The sequence below is a fragment of the Rana temporaria genome, chromosome 4 (assembly GCF_905171775.1).
Source record: "Rana temporaria chromosome 4, aRanTem1.1, whole genome shotgun sequence".
Lineage (NCBI taxonomy): Eukaryota > Metazoa > Chordata > Amphibia > Anura > Ranidae > Rana > Rana temporaria.
This window is the reverse complement of record NC_053492.1, coordinates 288,348,503-288,367,804: the sequence shown is the minus strand read 5'-3', so window position 1 is coordinate 288,367,804 and position 19,302 is coordinate 288,348,503. Positions and strand designations below refer to the sequence as shown.

Here is a 19,302-nt window from a genome sequence, read left to right as displayed (position 1 = left end):
AATATTTTCACAAACGAAATACACTAAAATCATTATTAGCGGACACAAACATAACAGAGAACCTGTGTGAATTGGCCCTTTTTAAAATAGTTTTTAAAAATCTTTAAACTTTTTTTTATATAATTTTTTAAAGAATGTTCAAATATATTAAAATGTATTTTATTTTATAATTTGTTATTTTATACGAGACAGGTAAGCCAGCAGTGCTGTGTGGGGGGGGGGGGGCAGCACAGTGACAGGGGGCACAGAGGGGGGATCAAAAGAAGGCAGAACAGGGAGGGGGATCGGTGCAGGGGAAGTCATTCTGTAATTGCCCTCCATCCGATTACAATGATTCCCTTTGCTGTCAGGGCCCCCCTGTTTGCCTGGGCCCCCTACAGGAGGGCTGGTGGTCCCCCCCTATCAGCGGCCCTGGCTCCCAGTGCTGGCTTCAGTGTAAAGAAGAGATCAATGACAACGGATGCCTCATAGTAAGTCTATGGGTGACGTCACCACATAGACATTGAAGCCATTGTCAGCAATCTCTCCTTTTTACTGAAGCAAATCATTGAGGTCGTTTACATACTAAGGGCCAGATTCAGGTAGATCGGCGCATCTTTATACTGGCGTAGCGCATCTCATATTCGCTACGCCGACGTAACTCAGAGAGGCAAGTACAGTATTCACAAAGCACTTGCTCCTAACGTTACGCCGGCGTAACTTAATTTCGACGGCGTAAGCCAGCGTAAGTGTAAGTGGGTGTGACCTTATGCAAATGATGGTCGGAACGTGGAGTAGTGATATACGCCCGGCGTATCCTGAATGGAGCATGCGCAGTGAAGTGGACGTATGATCGCTCCCCTGTGCGCATGCTCACAACTACGCCGGCCCAACTTCCTGGGAAACGCCGGCCAACCGGCTTACCTCAAGCCTATAAATACGCCCAGACATGCGCCCGTCCGGCGCAAAAGTACATCCTGTTTCCCCCCCCCCCCCCCCTAAGGGAAGGTACTTTTGCAAAGCGATGGCGGCTGCAGCAAATACAGGCAAGAAGGAGAGGAGGAAGAAAAACTTTAGCCCAGAGTAGAGGGCTATTATTGTTGCTGGCATAGTGGAATATGATAAATACCTTCATGGTGCCCTCAGTCACCAGACCAGTAAGGCACGGAAGAAGGAGATCCTGAGGGAGCTCAGCCTGCAGGTCAGTGCCATGGGGAATGCGACCAGGAGCCCAGAGGATGTCCAAAAAAAATGATCTAAAACGTAAGGTCCGTGAAAAGCTGGCCAAGATAAGGAAGCATGCCAGGGGCACTGGAGGAGGACCAGCCTGTACTGTGCGGTTAACCCCGGAGGATGAGATGATCGCCCAATGCCTGCAGCGTGAGCAGGTGGAGGGCATGGAGGGATTCGACTCCATTGACCAGTCCTTGAGGTCAGGCAAGTGTGTTTTATCTCCTATACAGTGTGTAGCATGTGAGGGGGTGGAAGGGAACATGTGACAAGTGTGTGGGTCCACCAACATGTGAATGATTTGTGTCATCCACAGATGTGCTGGAGGGAGCTGGGCCGTCATCGGCTGCAGGGCGACCAACGCCATCCAGGGATGAGAGTGCCCACACCTCTCCTCTGGAGGAAGTAGTGGAGGAGCACGGGGAGCTGGAGGACGTGTTCTACATCGTGGAGGAAAATCCCATCAACCCTGGACCCTCCCAACCCTCCTCCACCATCAGGGGACCCTCCCAACCCTCCTCCCCCATCAGGGGACCCTCACAACCCTCCTCCCCCATCAGGGGACCCTCACAACCCTCCTCCCCCATCAGGGGACCATCCTCACCCTCCTCCACCATCAGGGGAAGCTTCTCACGGGCCTCCCCATATACACGGCCCCAAGCCTCTTCTGCCCCTAGGAAGGCCACCAGAAAAACCAGGGGTGTTCCTGAGGCCATCCAGGAAACCCTTGCGAGGGATCAGGCCCGCCACATGTGGGTGATGTTGCCCGGGACATGCGGCGTCTCGCAGACAGCCTGGCCTCCTCGGCAGAAATCCCCGACTGTCTGCAGGATATAAATGCCAATTGTGCAGCTGTTGTGACCTGTGTTGGGGAGCTGCAGGCCACGACAGCACACCTCGTGACAGGGGTTAGGAGCCTCACAGTGGCTGTAAAGGCCAATACGGCGGAGGGGAGGCACAGGAGGCGCCAGCATCAGCAGACCACCACCCGCCAGCTGCGGATGCAGGCAGAGACCAATGCGGTGCTCACCCGCATAGCCCTGGCGTTGGAGGGCAGGCAGCCAGAACCTGCCAGGAGTGGCAGACTTGAGGAGGAGTCTCCTGCTGATGCCCCACCCCCACCTAAAGTTCCCCCAGGCAAGTGAGGAGCCAGAGACGTGGCACCAGGCGGAGCCCACGACAGGGCAATTGAGTGCCTATTTTGGATTTTGTTGTCTCCGGTGAGGAACGTTTTTTTTATTTTTCTGCTTCGGTGAGGAGCGTTTTTTTATTTTTCTGCTCCGGTGAGGAGCGTTTTTTTTTTATGTATGCACACGGTCAGTAGTGCAGGCTACAGTGTGACTGGTGTGTGAATGTGGGGGTGACATACCTGCCAGTAAGGTGTGTCACCCTGGGTCGTCGGGGAGAAGTTATCCCCACGACCGTGTGAATGTGGTATGAATGGTCAGCGACACCATTGGGGCCTTGGCGCGGCGTTGCTGATCCCAAGTTCTGCATGGTGGACTTGGGCTAATCCAATGTGAAGTGGATGTGGTGTGTGTGTGTGAGCTAGGGACCACAGTGGTGTGCATGCGTGCATTCTCCTTGTGCCATGATGATTGTGTGTGTTTAACATGCAAACATGCCTACCACGAGGCATCTCCTGACTGCTCTTCCCTCAGCAGATGGGGTAGCCTCGGGCAGGGGGGGACTGTGTGGCTCGGGGGTCAGGTCATCACGTATGTCAATCTTCAGGCCCTTTCTCATGGCATAGTTGTGCAGAATGCAACATGCACCGATCATCTGGCACACAAAGTTTGGGGAATACAACAGGGTCCCCCCGGAATTATCAAGGCATCGGAAACGGGACTTCAGGAGGCCAAATGTGCGTTCCAAGACTGCACGGGTACGTATGTGTGCATCATTGTATCTTCTCTCTCCTCTGGTTTTGGGATTCCGGAATGGAGTCATGAGATGGGGCCCAAGTGCATATGCAGAGTCACCTGGAAGGGAAAAGACAGGAGGATGTTAGTCGTGCATGTGCCCCTCGTGATATCTGCATCATGGGGTCGGACAGTCATGCCTGACTCCCATGTCACTCACCAGCCAGCTGTTCCCGTACACGTTCTGTTTGAATTCTGTTGGGATGTTGCTTTGATGGTATATGTAGCTGTCGTGGCTGGACCCTGGGTGTTTGGCACGGATGTGCCATATGAGGCATTGGGCATCGGCTATCACCTACATTGATGGAATGCCACTGCTTCCGATTGCGGTATATGTGCTCTGTGGCACGGGGGGGCCGTAGTGCCACATGCAATCAATGGCCCCCACGGTGAGTGGGAATCCTGCAATTTTGTAGAAATCCCGCATTGCCTTCTGCCGCAGGTGCTCATGGGTGGGTTTGATGAAGTGGTGGGACATGCGTCTGAGGATTGCCGGGACAACCTGGTGCACGCATCTGCTCATGGTGGATTGTGACATCCCAGCCACGACTCCACTTGTACGCTGAAAAGATCCACTTGCAAGGAAATGCAGTGTTGCCAGTACCTTGACCAGTGGCTCCACTGCATGTGATCGGTGTGTCTTTCTGGTGATGTCATCATGCAGGGTTGTGGCTATTTCCTGGATGGCTTCAGGGCTGAATCTGAAAATGCGATACACCTCCGAATCACCCATGCCAAAGACGTTCATGCGTGTGCGGTATATCCTCTCCCGTGCCCTCCTACGTGGCGGTGGACCCATTAGTAGTGCTAGGACCACGGCTACCATGTGTTGTCCTGCAAGTGTGGTTGCTCAGCTCGTCCGTAACGGTGCTGCTGCAACTACTCTCCAGCTAACTTGTGCAAGTCTGGTGCAAAGTTACCCCTGCTTTATGAGGGGTAACTTTAGGCCGGGCGTACAGCTTACGCGCTCCCTCATTTGCATCTTTGCATAGGAAATCAATGGGTGCGTCAGATGCGTTCGGCGTAAATATGCGCCTACGATACGCCGGCGGAGGAAAGTTGGCTGGCGCTGCTGTCAATCACAGCGGATGACGCGGCGCGCCGGGGGGCGGGGCCGAGTGATACAGTCGGCGGCTATGGCCGCTGCTGTATCACGGGAGCGCGCTCGCAAAAGCTTTCCACCATGCGAGGGAGCTCGCATGAACGTGGAAAGCTTTTGCGAGGAGGAGCCGAGACAGCCGCCGAGGGACCCCAGAAGACACAGATCCGGGTCACTCTGTGCAAAACGATCTGCACAGTGGAGGTAAGTATAACATGTATGTTATTTTTTTTTTTTTTTAAATTGTACCTTTAGTGTTCCTTTAAGCTTAACCTGCCTGGCGGTCTTCCCGAGACTGACTCGGGGTTAGATTTTCCTGCTACGATCGGAAACCCAGAGTCAGTCTCGGGCTTGCCTCGCTAGATCCACAGGCACTTTTTACTTACCTTGTCCCTGGATCCAGCGATGCCACCGCGCTGTGTGAGCGAGCGGGACCTCGCTCGATTCACATAGTGCCTCCGTGTGACGCCGATCTCCGTTCCCTGCGACGTTACGACGCACGGGGACGGAGAACGGCGCCAAATTCAAAAACGTAAACAAACACCTTACATACAGTATACTGTAATCTTATAGATTACAGTACTGTATGTAAAAAAAACACACCCCCCCTGTCCCTAGTGGTCTGTCCTGTGTCATGCATGTCATTTTATATAATAAAAACGTTTCTTTCTCCCTGCAAACTGTAGATTGTCCATAGCAACCAAAAGTGTCCCTTTATGTCAAAAATAGTTTTAGATCAGCTAAAAAACAGCGATAATAAATTATAATCACTTGCAGAATTGTGCGATAGCGATTTGTGGGGAAATTCGTCATAAAAAAAAAAAAATAATGACAGCAACAATTCTGCAACTGAGCAAATTTCAGTGATTTTAATTTGATTACATTATTGAATAATTTTTATTATAATTATATTATTATTTGTTATAATTATTTATAATTATTTATTATATTATAATTTATAATTTTGTTTTTAAAAAAATGTCATACCCGGGATGCCTATTAGAAGCTTGTTTGGTCAGATTTAAGTGAGTTATTTCTAAAAATTACAGACCTACAATATAAAACGCCAAATTTCCTTGCAAATAATGGTACCGCTTTCAGCATGTTTTTTCGGAAAGAATCATACCATTATTTGCCATTTTACTGCCCATGTCATTTTGTTAAAAACTTTTTGTAATATGTAACTGTCCTACTGACTTTTAAGAATTTACCATAGTTATATGTTAGCAGCAAGTGGTAAATTTACGTTCTACTTTTTCTACCATATTATTAATAAATGGGTTAAAAAGAACTGTCCCAAATCCATTGCTGTACTTATGGACTTACAGTTTTACTCAGATCATCTGCTCAGATAAACAGGTCTCATATACATACTTACTTTAAGACATCAGCATAAGGACCGTGTCTCCGGTAGATAAGAGCCTCACAGGATGTCTGGTAGGACCGCTGTTCAATGATTTTCCAGGCATTGCAATGGCACACAGGGGTTCTTCTAGACAGAAGTGGTCTGAAGACAAGCATTCCTTTCAATGTTCTCTATAAGAAAGCTGCATCCGTTTAAACAAAAGGAGAAGCGATGCTTATGTGTTTGTCTGTATTACTGTATGGATGAAGAACTCTGTAAGTGTGGCTTTAAGCACATACTACCGGTAGTAGTACATCATTACTCAAGAATGGTTTCCTTGAAACTGTTGCAAACAGAATTTTGTAAATGTGTTTCCTCACTGAATTCCTCTATAATTATTTAGCCCAAGAATATTTATCATTGTGAATAAAAGTAATGAAGATAAAATTGTAAATCTCAAAGGCAAAATAATTATTCATAAATAAACTTTAGAATAAACTCAAAAACTGTATTGCATTACAGCTTACTATTTCTTAAATGTAGCTGTATACATTAATTTTTTTAGCTTTTTTACCTGCTGATAAATCGTTAACACACTTCCAGTCTTAGGGGGGCAGATCCACATACAAATACATTGGCGCAGCATATGTGAGATACGCTACGCCGCTGTAACTTACTTTCTGCTGGTTCGAATCCCCAAAGAATTTGCGCCGTAAGTTACGGTGGCGTAGTGTATCTCAAGCGGTGTAACGGCGCATAATTCAAATCGGCGATTAGAGGGCGTGTTTCATTTAATTAATTGCGCATGCGCCGTCCCTAAATTTCCCGCCGTGCATTGCGCAAAATGACGTCGCAATGACGTCATTTTTTAAACTTAGACGTGACTTACGTCCATCCCGATTCACGGACGACTTATGCAGAAAAAATTAAAAATACAAATTTTGACGCGGGAACGACGACCATACTTAACATGGCAAATCTAACTATACGCCGCAAAAAAGCAGCTTTAACTATACGCCGGAAAAAGCCGACTAGAGACAACGTAAGAGAATGCGACGGCCACACGTACGTTCGTGGATCGTCATAAATCGCTAATTTGCATACCCGATGCGGAAAACGACGCGAACTCCACCCAGCGGACGCCGAAGTATTGCATCTAAGATCCGAAGGCGTACAAAGCCGTACGCCTGTCGGATCTAACCCAGATGCCTTCGTATCTTGGTTTGAGGATTCAAACTAAAGATACGACGTGGGTAATTTGAAATTACGCGGCGTATCAAGTGATACGCCGGCGTAATTTCTTTGAGGATCTGCCTTAGGGTGTCTACAATCACTCCTCCAATGTATTTATTGAGAAGACCCTTATGCCACGTACACACGATCAGACTTTTACCCAGGCAAATCACATTGGTATACCGCCGGAAAAAAATAGAACATGTTCTACAGTATATCTAAACTACGATGGAATTCATCGGAATTTATAACTCAGATGGGACTACACACGATCAGAAAATCCATCGGAAATTCCGATCATGTGTATGTGGCATTAGGCTGCAGCATTGTCAACCTATGGAGAGGGATGTATTAAATTTACTAGTAGATTTATATGGAGCTTTCCTAGGTGAATAACAAATTAAAGACAAACTTGAGTTTTTTCAAGCAGTTACGCAAACATTTATTTTTTACCTTTTTTGATAGACATTTGTACATGTTTATTGAATTTCATCCAATCCAGCACCAAGGTGAGCTCAGAATGTTCTAAAGAAGACTGCAAACAGGCGGGTAAAGGCCTATACACACGATTGGACATTTTGACAACAATGGTCCAACGGACGTGTTTTATCGGACAATCCGACTGTGTGTATGCTTCATTGGACAATTGTTTTTGGTTTTTCATTGGACAAATGTTCACTGTGAATGCTCTCAAACTTTCCAGCAAAAAATGTCCGATGGAGGATAATCCGATTGTGTGTACACAAGTCCATCGGACTAAAGTACAAAGTACAAACACGCATGCTCAGAACCAATGTTAAAGATCAGACAACAATAGCAGAAGTTGCCCAAAGGGTGGCGGTAAAGAGCTGAAAAAAAAACACGTGATTTGGTGAATGTTGGCTGAAAAAGTTCTGCCGTGTATATGCAGAACAAGTTCACGGCCAACGCCCCTTCAGACCAAAATCCACATAAAAGTCAGATGGAAGTTCGATCGTGTGTATTAGGCTTAAAGGAGTTGAAAAGGAAAACATTTTTTTTGCTGAAATGACTGTTTACAGGGTAAAGAGACATAATAGTTAACTGATTCCTTTTAAAAATTATTAAAAATAGATAAAAATCAATCATATAATGTACCTACAGTTTCAGTTTCGTTTTTGCATGCTGTTTCCTGCTTCTGTGATGTACAGAGACACAGAGTCAATACAGGGCAGTGATGGTTTGTAAAACAAAACTGATGGTGTTGAGGTGTTTTAGACACACAGTAATCACACCTCCTTGATTAGTGACCACAGAGAGAAAGCTCCCAGGGCTTTTTTTCATCAGGAAACAGACAACCAGGAAGTGTTCAGAACAGAGAAGGATTAGAGCAAAAACGAACAATGAGGACATGAAACCAGGACTGCAGTAAGGTAAATGAAGCTATTTAGCTAAAAAAAAAAAATCCTTTAGTGACTCTTTAAGGTTGTTTAATTTCAGAAGAGACATATCATTTCTCTCCTGCAGTAAAGAGCCTGCCTGCTCGTAGTTTTAATTTTTTCCCTTTAGTCCCACTTTAAGGCCTCGTTCACACCACGTGCAGAGACGTCAGTTGTTCTGCATGTGTTCTGCAAGGGCACAAAAAAACAATTATTTTCTATGGGCCAGATTCTCATAGAATCCGTGGCGGCGTAGCGTAAGCCATTTACACCACGCCGCCGCAATTTACTGGAGCAAGTGCAATATTCTCAAAGCACTTGCTCCGTAATTTGCGGCGGCGTAGTGTAAATGGCCCGGCGTAAGGCCGCGTAATTCAAAGGGGGCGGCTTGTATTTAAATTAAGCGCGCCCCCGCGCCAATCGAACTGCGCATATGCCGGCCGTAAAAATAGCCCAGTGCGCATGCTCCAGCTCACAATGGAAAACGTCAATGAAGCAGACGTGAGCGTCATTTACGTAAAGCCCTATTCGCGAACGACTTAGTAAAACGACGTAAACGACGGAAAAAGACGACGCTGTCCCGATGCCAGACTTAACATGGCATACGACGGACCTTCGTAAACTTACCCCTCATATAGCAGGGGTAAGTTTACGCTTACGGAAAACGACATAAACGACAACGAGGCGGCGCAAAAACGTTCAGGAAACGGCGTATTTTTTTGAAACTTAAAAAAATAAAAAAGTTTTGTATTTTTGTACTGTTTCTACCTCTTCTTTTCTCCCACTCTACTTTACTGTTAAGCAGATTGTAACAAGCGCCACCGCGCTACTCCTCCTCTCTCTGTATGGGCGCTTCTGCGCCGTACTGTGTTCCACGATGGAATGCATACGGCGCTCGGGCAATGACGTCATGCGTGAGCGTGGAACACGGAAGTGCGTCTTATACGGCGCTGTATTGAAATTCTCACTGCAATGTGTTACACCTGATCTCCTGCCTATAAAGGCCTGCATAGGAGATACAGGTGTTGTTCTATTATTGCCAGCCGTATCCCAGCCATTGTCAGCCATATGTCAGTCGTGGAGCAGTGTTAGTGTGAGCTACCGCTTCTCAGCATGGAAGCCCTATTACACCAGCCGCTTCTTCAGCTTCCTATGCTGCAACACCGTTCCTGGAATCCACTACTCCTTTGCTGCTGATGTCTTCTCTGCAATACACATATCTGCAAGGCAACTACAGAGCATATGGCAACCATCCTCCTTCATGAGAACTTTGTCTCCAATCTATAGAAGCTACAAACGGATAAGTAACCTTTTCTACATTTATAGTCCTATAGAGTATCTGCTATTAGTGTTTCAACAGCTGCCATAATGTTACTACATTTTCCATCTGCTTATCAACATGTTATATAGGAGATACTACTATGCTAAATCCTGCTTGCTAATTACTAACTAAAAGTCTCAGCAACCTACAACATACCAATGCTATGTCTATGACATATATGCAGCTATGAATACCTCATCTATGCATAATACCTACCTGAGTTATACAGCCTCTCTCATGCAACTAATAATGAGCTATACTACCACTCTCAAACAATACTAATGTCTCAATAGGAATTACTACAAGTATGCTACTGTAATTACCTAAACTACTTTATTACGTATACGCAGGTGCTATTACCTTACTATAGTACGTGCGATATACAAATACCCAGTTGTTACTACAACACTCAATATATGAGCTTGGCATAAGTACAAATATCTTATAGGCCTCGGCCTAATGGTTCGAACTTGTTCTCTTTAAAACTTTTCTTGGCTAAGGGTCGATGCTATTTTCTGGCATTCACCCTTAGTAACCTAATACATCCCTGCATGCTGCAGGTGATTGATGTAGTGAACCTCCAAACTCCTGTTGCTAGGAGCGACGCCTAGGTTTCCCTACTGGTAATCACACGCATGAAGAGGTGTATTGGAAATAATCCTTGAAGCTAAAATATGTTTTATTCGCTAAGGTTTGGTCACATGTTGTAATGCTTCCATCCTTGGTAAATCAACACCCTTCTATATGTGACAGGAAGATGATGTAGAGACCCCCCAAACTCCTGTTGCTAGGAGTGACGCCTGTGGCTAATACTAAGTTGTCGCATACAGAAGCGCATTGAGGTCCTTGTATCTGCAGTTGTGATTCACTCCCGTTCCTCCAGTGCTGTTACAGAATAGTAGAACCTTAAAATGAATCCAGCGGAGCTTGCAAACCAAGTTGTCACCCTTACCCAGATGGTAGCCGCTCTCGCTTACACATTAAAAAACTTACAAGCAGAAAACCAGGCTTTACAAGAATTGGTTGCCCTTACCCCAAATTTACCTCGACTCCTTTCTGAGCCGAAGGTAAATCCACCTCCCACTTTTTCTGATGATCGGAAGACTTATAGAGAGTTGATTAATGCTTGTAAATTAATGTAAGGTGCTCACCCTCATATCCTATTTGCAAGGTGAACCCTGTGCTTGGGCAAATACTTACCTAGAAAAGGAGGATCATATCCTGAATTCCTGTAACCAATTCTTAGCTACAATGTCTCTGCTGTATGACAACTTCAATAAGCAACTTACTGCTGAAAATGCGATTAGGAATCTCAAACAAGGTAGACGACCATTCGAAGATTTCATTGCAAAATTTCAGAGATGGGCTATTGAAACTGAGTGGAATGATGTCACACTACGTAACCAATTTCGCCTTGGTCTTTCTGAGCCTCTCAAGGATGAGTTGGCTCGATCAGATCTCCCTCCTACCCATGCCGACATAATACAATGTGCGATCACTATCGATCGTAGGTTAAGGGATAGACGAGCTGAACGGCTATCAACTGCAGCTACATCTGCCCCTATGCCTAAAAAATTGAGTTTGGTTCCTCTTGATGAAAAAATGGACATTGGTTCCACACGTGGCCCACTTACCTCATCTGAAAGACTTTGCCACCGCACATTGAATCTTTGCCCCTATTGTGCCTCATCTGAACATGCCATCTCTTGTCCTCTTGTAAAGAAGAAGAAGGGCGAACGTAAGCCTATTCACCTATGTAAGCTGGCTCGTTCTGTTTCTAAACATGCTCCTTATATCTTCTTACTTCTTATGTCACAGTGGGATCAAATTAGAATTCCTGTCAAGGCTATGTTGTATACAGGCGCATGTGGTAACTTCATCGATTCAGGCCTTGTTTATTTCCACAAGATTCCACATTTGAAGAAGTCGTCCCCTCTCTCAAACCCAACCTTTATTGACTATTTGTGGAGATAACCATAGCAAATTCTTGACCTATGATGTTATACCTTCTCCATTATTCCCTGTTGTTTTGGGATTACCTTGGCTAAAGCAGCATATGCCTACCTTTCTCTGGGAACTATCAACTGTTCTTTTGCATTCACCGTATTGTAAAAAAAACTTGTTATCAAGTTGCTCCACTGCTTCATCTCGCACCTCAAGAAATACCAATTTAGTACCTTGAATTTTCTGATGTATTCAGTGAGAAAAATGTGGAGACACTACCTCCTCATAAGATTTATGACTGTCCTATTGAGTTACAGCCAGGTTCCCCTACACCTACAGTACTGGTAAAATGTATTCTCTTTCTCAACCAGAACTTCAACATCTGAAGAAATATCTACAAGATAACTTAAAAAAGGGTTTTATTAAACCTTCCACTTCTCCTGCCAGTGCTGGTATGTTTTTTGTTACAAATAAAGATGGTAGCCTAAGGCCCCGTACACATGATAGAATCCATCCGCAGATAAATCCCAGCAAATGGGTTTCTGCGGATAGATCCTATGGTGTGTACACGCCAGCGGATCTGTTTCCGCGGAGAAATCTCCTCTGGGATGGATTCCAGCAGATCGGATATTTGCTGTGATGCACAACAAATCCATCTGCTGGAATCCATTCCAACGGATGGATCCGCTCGTCTGTACAGACTTACCGGATCCATCCGTCTAAAGGGATTCCCCGCACGCGTCGTAATGATTTGACGCATGCGTGGAATTCCTTATATGACAGCGTCGCGCCCGTCGCCGCGTCATAATAGCGGCGACGGCGCGACACGTCATCGGCAGAGGATTTCAGCGCGGATTTCAATGCGATGGTGTGTACACGCCATCGCATAGAAATCCTCTGAAATCCTCGAGAGGATTTATCCGCGGATACGGTCCGCTGGACCGTATCTGCGGATAAATCCTCTCGTGTGTATGGGGCCTTAGGCCTATCATAGACTATCGCGCCTTGAACAAAGTCACGGTAAAAAATCGATATCCTCTTCCACTTATTCCTGAACTGATCGAAAGTCTACAGGCTTCTAGCATATTTATGAAACTCGATCTCAGAGGTTCTTACAACCTGATCCGTATTAGATCAGGTGATGAATGGAAGACTGCTTTTCGCACACGCTATGAACTTTTTGAATACACTGTTATGCCTTTTGGGTTGTGCAATAGTTGGCTCTGAACCAGTCTAATTGTTTAAATTTGGGCCTCTGCTCTAGCTTTGGCTGTGCTGACTGTACATACTGTCGTTGCCGGTATATATATATATATATATTTGGGCCCAATCATTGAGGTGAACATATAGTGTGCACGTGGTGGAATTTTGATCACCTTTCTAGGACACTGCCTAAGACAATGGAGAAGCCATTTGTGGTTGGAGTATAAACAAATTATACAGTTATGAACCCAGTTTAGTGGTGTTGTACATAATGCACATAAACACATATGTGAGCAGTTTAATGTGTTTCTTTTGGTTATCTGTATGTACAGCACTGGAGTTTGATTTTTTTTCCCATATATATTGATTATCAAATTGCATTTGAAATATTACACACTATATATACACACATAATTTATATTTGTGTTTTTGGTGAATAGTACATAGTTTATTGCACTGAAAGATATAGAACATCATGTGTTATATATAGATGTGGGAACACTGTGTTAGCAGCAGCATCAAGTAGTATAAGGGAAGGAAGTGATCTTGTTAATATTTCTGTTAAGCATAACTGCAATATACAGCAACATGTCCAGTTGCAAGCTTATATAACCTCTTTAATCTTCTGGCAATGGGTGTAAGCTTACAGCAGCCAGCACTACAGGAATGTTAGTTAAATGGCATCAGACAGTGGCGTAACTAGAGACTTCAGGGCCCTGGTGCAAGAAATCATGAAGCCGCCGCCCCCCCCCCCCCGAAAAGCCTGATTTTGATACTTCATTTTTTCACACTGTACAATAAAGTAAACAACTCTGTTTCTGATTTCACTTGAGGGGGGGTGTCTGCGGCGACAGTGATGGTGCCATCCTCTCCCACCACAACCTGTGCCTCTTACTGATCCCATCCCCCCACCACTGATCTCATCCCTACCTCTGTTGTAGAAGTAATAGGGGGGTAGGGATGAGATCAGTGGTGGGATGAGATCAGTAAGAGGCACGGGTGGTGGTGGGAGAGGATGGAACCACCACTGCCACCGCAGCCACCCCTCCTCAAGTACCACCACTGCCACCTCCCTCAAGTATCACCGCTACCACCCCCCCTCAGGTACCAGCGGTGTTACTTGAGGGGGGGTGGCTGCGGCGGCAGTGTTGGTGCCATCCTCTCCCACCACCACCGGTGCCTCTTAGTGATCCCATCCCCCCACCACTGATCTCATTCCTATCGCCCCCATCACCTCTGTTGTAGAAGTAATAGGGGGATAGGGATAAGATTAGTGGTGGGGGATGGGATCAGTAAGAGGCACAGGTGGTGGTGGGAGAGGATGGCACCACCACTGCCAACCCCCCTCAAGTACCACCACTGCCAACTCCCTCAAGTATCACCGCTATCACGTATCATGGCTACCACCCCCTCAAGTACCACCGCAGCCACCCCCCCCTCAAGTACCAGTGGTGGTACTTGAGGGGGGTGGCAGTGGTGGTAATTGAGGGGTGTGGCAGCGGTGGTACTTGAGGGGTGTGGCAGCGGTGGTACTTGAGGGGGGTGCAGCGGTGGTACTTGAGGAGGGTGGCAGCAGTGGTACTTGAGGGGGGGTGGCTGCGGTGCTACTTGAGGGGACTGCCTCTGTCACTTAATTGACTAGTCAATGAATCAATCGATTCCCTGGGAATTCCTATTGACTTCTGTTCTGTCACGGGTCTGACCTTCACCGTGCCTTCTTCTCCCACCAGGATTCCTTGCCTCACATGGGAGCCAGGTAGGTACTCCAACTAAACACGAAGCCGCAGAGGGGAAAGCTCCTCCCCCACCATCTCTCATTTGTTGTCAGGGTCTGCCCCGCCTCGCCTCCCTACATCTCTGCGTGCTGCCTCAGCACCTCTGCATTCTCTCTATGTATAAGCCAACAAAACACACTGACAGTCAGGCAGGTGTCTCACACGGACGGGTGGCGGGCCCCCCAGACTTGACGGAATTACAGGGCCAAGTCGCAACTGCGACTGTCGCGACCCTGATAATTTCGCCACTGGCATCAGACAGTTCTACTGTGAATGTGAAATAACATTTATCTTTTTTTTTTTTTTTTTACTTATCATGTTACATGTGCATCGTTGTTTGCTTGCCTTTAAATAATTTTGTCCCTTCTTCAATCCAAATCTAGGAGATGCTCTGTATTGCTGGACCCACCCTCATTTCAGTATGTCCTTGGTTTCTGTTCTGAGCACATGTAATTGTTGGAGCTAGACACACTGGGGTTGATTTACTAAAACTGGAGAGTGCAAAATCTGTTGCAGCTCTACAATGAAACCAATCACCTTTCAGTTTTTTTTTTGGTCAAAGCTTAATTGAACAAGCTGAAGTTAGAAGCTGATTGGCTACCATGCACAGCTGCACCAGATTTTGCACCCTCCAGATTTAGTAAGGGCCCTTTCACATGGACTGTCTGATCAGGTCCACCTCTCAGTTTTTCAGGCGGACCTGATCAGACCCTCCAAATCCCTCATATGGAGCTGCAGATGTCAGTGGTGACATGTCTGCTGACATCTCCCGCTATCCGATCCGCATTATTCAGACGAATGGTGGTCTTATTTGCCATCTGTCTGGTGGATTGGATCAGATATGATCAGACGAAAATGGACAGGCGGTCCATTTTCATCGGGTTTCCCCATCAAAGAGAGTGGGACTGTGTCCTTCTCTGCTCTGCACAGTGAGCAGAGAAGGACCTGTCATCCACCTGCTCAGTGGGAATCAGTGGAGCGATCCCTCTCTGAGCAAGCAGATTCCACAAAAGGGGGGTGCCTGTGTGAAAGGGGCCTAAATCAACCCCACTGTGATTTTTTTTACCTATCTGACAAACAACTTTACAATTAAAGCTTCCAACAATCTGTAAGATGTCATTAGGATCAAGCCACTGTCTGCCATTGCTGCTGAGATAGTAAGTTATAGCTATCTCACCACAACTGGATCAATTATAGAGATCATATTGCAATACTTAGATTGGGGAACTCATACTTTCACCCACACTGGCATTTCACATTCTTTGTATTAGTATGTGACCTTACCTTCCAATGCTTTTTTTTTTTTTACTAGACTTTTCTTTTTATATACAGAACGTCCCATTTTTTGGGGTTCAGAATTGAGGTTAGTAATGTATGAAAATGGTGTGCATAGATTCAGATGGTGCACAAAAAGGTGTACACAGGCATCGGGTCTCCACCACCAGAGTGAAATTTCCACACAAAATGGTATCTAGAGCAGAGCTGGTCAAACCTGAAAAGTTTTGGCCAGTACATGCCAAAATTAGATGCATAATTAAGCATTATTATCAAGACTATTGCCAGGAGACAAATGTAACTAGGTGCCAAGTACACATGGTGCCCAGTTCCTTCGCAGTTGGAACTCAGTCACATATTAAATCATCAGTACAATCTTTAGTTTAGCCAGGGTCCAACAAATATGTTCTTATGGAAGGTTCCCTGGAGCCAAATCAATTTGTTTTATAATCCATCAGGAAGAACTTTTAGTTGAATTCTTGAACCTGGAAAGGAAATATTAATGTCCAGTTTGTACATTGTCTACTACTTTGCTTAGCACAACGAGTACATGACCAATGATACATTTACTTGTCCACTGATAACGTTTTTTTTTTTTATCTTTAGTACAAAAATTGTAGGGCAAAAAAGTACAAACAGAAAACCCGATGGAGCACCAGCTTTTTTAAAGTCAAATGTTTTTGTTTAGACTCTATTTTGCCACGCATATATTGCATTTGGAGTTGGACAATCTGAATATAGATCTAGTCTTATGCCTTTAATGCATATGATTGTGTAGTCATACTGAGAAGTCTGTGTGTTTAAGCCATTTCCCACATTGGGTTTACTACAGAATATTTCACAGAACTGCTTGAGTTACTGCATTGTTTCCCAGAATGCCTGTGAGGAAAGGGACACGTGCTATAAGAACCGGCCCCTGGGAGCAGAACAGCTTGTGCAAAAAGCAGATTCATAGAACAAGCATTGTGGAAATGTGAATCAGAATGCTTTTTTTTTTGGTAAACATTACTGCTAGTGTGTAAGAAGCCTTATTAAAAAAGAATATTCTGCAAATACTACAATAAATAAGACCCTTTTTACACTGGGGCATTTTTCAGGCGCTTTTGCGCTAAAAAAAAAGCACCTGTAAAGTGCCTGAAAGAAGCCTCATCTGCAATCGCAATATGAAAGCCTGATTGCTTACACACTGAGGTGCACCGCTGGCAGGGTCTTGCAGCTTCTTTGCAGTGCTTTAGGAGTGGTGACTACACCACTCCTAAAACGCCTCTTCCCATTGACCTCAATGGGAAGCACCTGCAAAGCGCCTTGGCAGCAGCGCTTTGCGCAAGAAGCCTCATCTGCAATCGCAATATGAAAGCCTGAGTGCTTTCACACTGAATCGCTGCGCTGGCAGGGTCTTGCAGCTTCTTTGCAGTGCTTTAGGAGTGGTGAATACACCACTCCTAAAACGCCCCTTCCCATTGACCTCAATGGGAAGCACCTGCAAAGCGCCTTGGCAGCAGCGCTTTGTGGAAGTAGCCTCATCTGCAATCGCAATATGAAAGCCTGAGTGCTTTCACACTGAGTCGCTGTGCTGGCAGGGTCTTGCAGCTTCTTTGCAGTGCTTTAGGAGCGGTGAATACACTACTCTTAAAATGCCCCTTGCCATTAACCTCAATGGGAAGCACCTGCAAAGCGCCTTGGCAGCAGCGCTTTGTGGATGAAGCCTCATCTGCAATCGCAATATGAAAGCCTGAGTGCTTTCACACTGAGTCGCTGCGCTGGCAGGGTCTTGCAGCTTCTTTGCAGTGCTTTAGGAGCGGTGAATACACTACTCCTAATTAGGGTTGCCACCTCATCCCTTTAAAACAGAATACATATGAATTACACAGGTTCTGAGGCTAATTAAGGTGTTAATTAGACTCATTTGGTGCCTTACCTGCATTAAATTAGCCTCAGAACCTGTGTAATTCATATGTGTTCTGTTTTAAAGGGATGGGGTGGCAACCCTACTCCTAATTGACATCAATGGGAAGCACCTGCAAGGCGCCTGCAAAGCCCCTTGGCAGCAGCACTTTGTGAGCACTTTTAACCCTATATACACCTCGCTAGCGCTTGAAAAATGACAGTTTTAGCGGCGCTTGCCGTGTGAAAGGGCTCTAACAATTTTGTTCTACAAATTCTGCTACAAATGTAAATTCAATGTTAGTAATGATGACTTGCATATGAGTATATATTAGCGTTGCTTTACTAAAGGCAAATAGGCTGTTCACTTTGGAAAGGCATTTGCACTTTACCTTGCAAGGCAATCCCCGGCCTAATGTAATGAATGCGGCAAATCCCTGCTATCTTCCATCAACCAATCATGTCCAAACATATACAGTATACAGTTTTTTTTCTTGCACATGCTTGGGTATTCCTTGACTGTGCAGCTCTATTTTCCTTATCAGGATAGTTAAAATCACCCATAATAATATTATCGCCCTACTTCCCAGACACTTCAGTCTGTGAAATAAGCTGAGAATCATCCTCGTCTTTTATGCTAGGGGCAGTGGCGGCTGGTGAAGTTTTAGGATGGGGGGGCGCAATACCCCGCCCTTCCACATTTGGTCCCTCCCACTTCTCATAAGCCACACCCCTTATAGAATCCACCTCTCCGTCCCCTGTATTCCACTTGCTTCCACTCAATGTCAGGAGTATACAGCTCAGCGTCACAGCACAGAGTATACAGCCCCAGCATCACAAATCATGGTATATAGCGCAGCCTTACAGATCGGTGCAAACAAACTAAAATATGACACTGTTAGTAATGAAGGATTCGAAATGGGCAGGAGATTACTAGAGACATCGGACATACTGCACAAGATTATCAGAAACTGCGGACATACTGCACAAGATTACCAGAGACTGCGGACATACTGCAGGAGATTACCAGAGACTGCAGGCATACTGCAGGAGATTACCAGAGACTGCGGACATACTGCAGAAGATTACCAGAGACTGCGGACATACTGCAGGAGATTACCAGAGACTGCAGGCATACTGCAGGAGATTACCAGAGACTGCGGACATACTGCACAAGATTACCAGAGACTGCGGACATACTGCACAAGATTACCAGAGACTGCGGACATACTGCACAAGATTACCAGAGACTGCGGACATACTGCACAAGATTACCAGAGACTGCAGACATACTGCACAAGATTACCAGAGACTGCAGGCATTACTTGTCCTGCGACTTGGGACTTAAACGTTGCATGACAAGTCGTACCCCATGATTTCCAATGAGAACCGTTCATATCTGTGCGACTTCAAAGTAGTCCCTGCATTACTTTGGTCCCACTTTGATGCAACTTGAGGTCCATAGACCTCCAGAATACACTGGCATTGCTTTAAATCGCATCAAAATTGCAGTAGAATTGTGCAACTTTCAGACTGCATTAGCCTGAAAGTCGCAAGATTCTGCCACAATTTTTTGGTGCGATTTTGCAGCGACTTGAAGCAATGCCTATGTATTCTGGAGGTCTATGGACCTCAAGTCACATCAAAGTGGGACAAAAGTAATGCAGGGACTACTTCAAAGTTGCACAGATATGA

The 19,302-nt window shown here is 45.6% G+C and overlaps 1 protein-coding gene across 1 annotated transcript in view; it reads right to left on the bottom strand.

Annotated features, from left to right (window-relative positions):
• Positions 1 to 5,855, bottom strand: part of LOC120937308 (enoyl-[acyl-carrier-protein] reductase, mitochondrial-like) — a 122,696-nt gene extending 116,841 nt beyond the window's left edge. The window contains exon 1 of the mRNA XM_040350412.1: positions 5,609 to 5,855. Coding sequence (XP_040206346.1) covers positions 5,609 to 5,751 — 143 coding nt within the window. The 5' untranslated portion in view covers positions 5,752 to 5,855. The remainder of the gene's footprint in view (positions 1 to 5,608) is intronic.
• Positions 5,856 to 19,302: the final 13,447 nt, after the last annotated feature.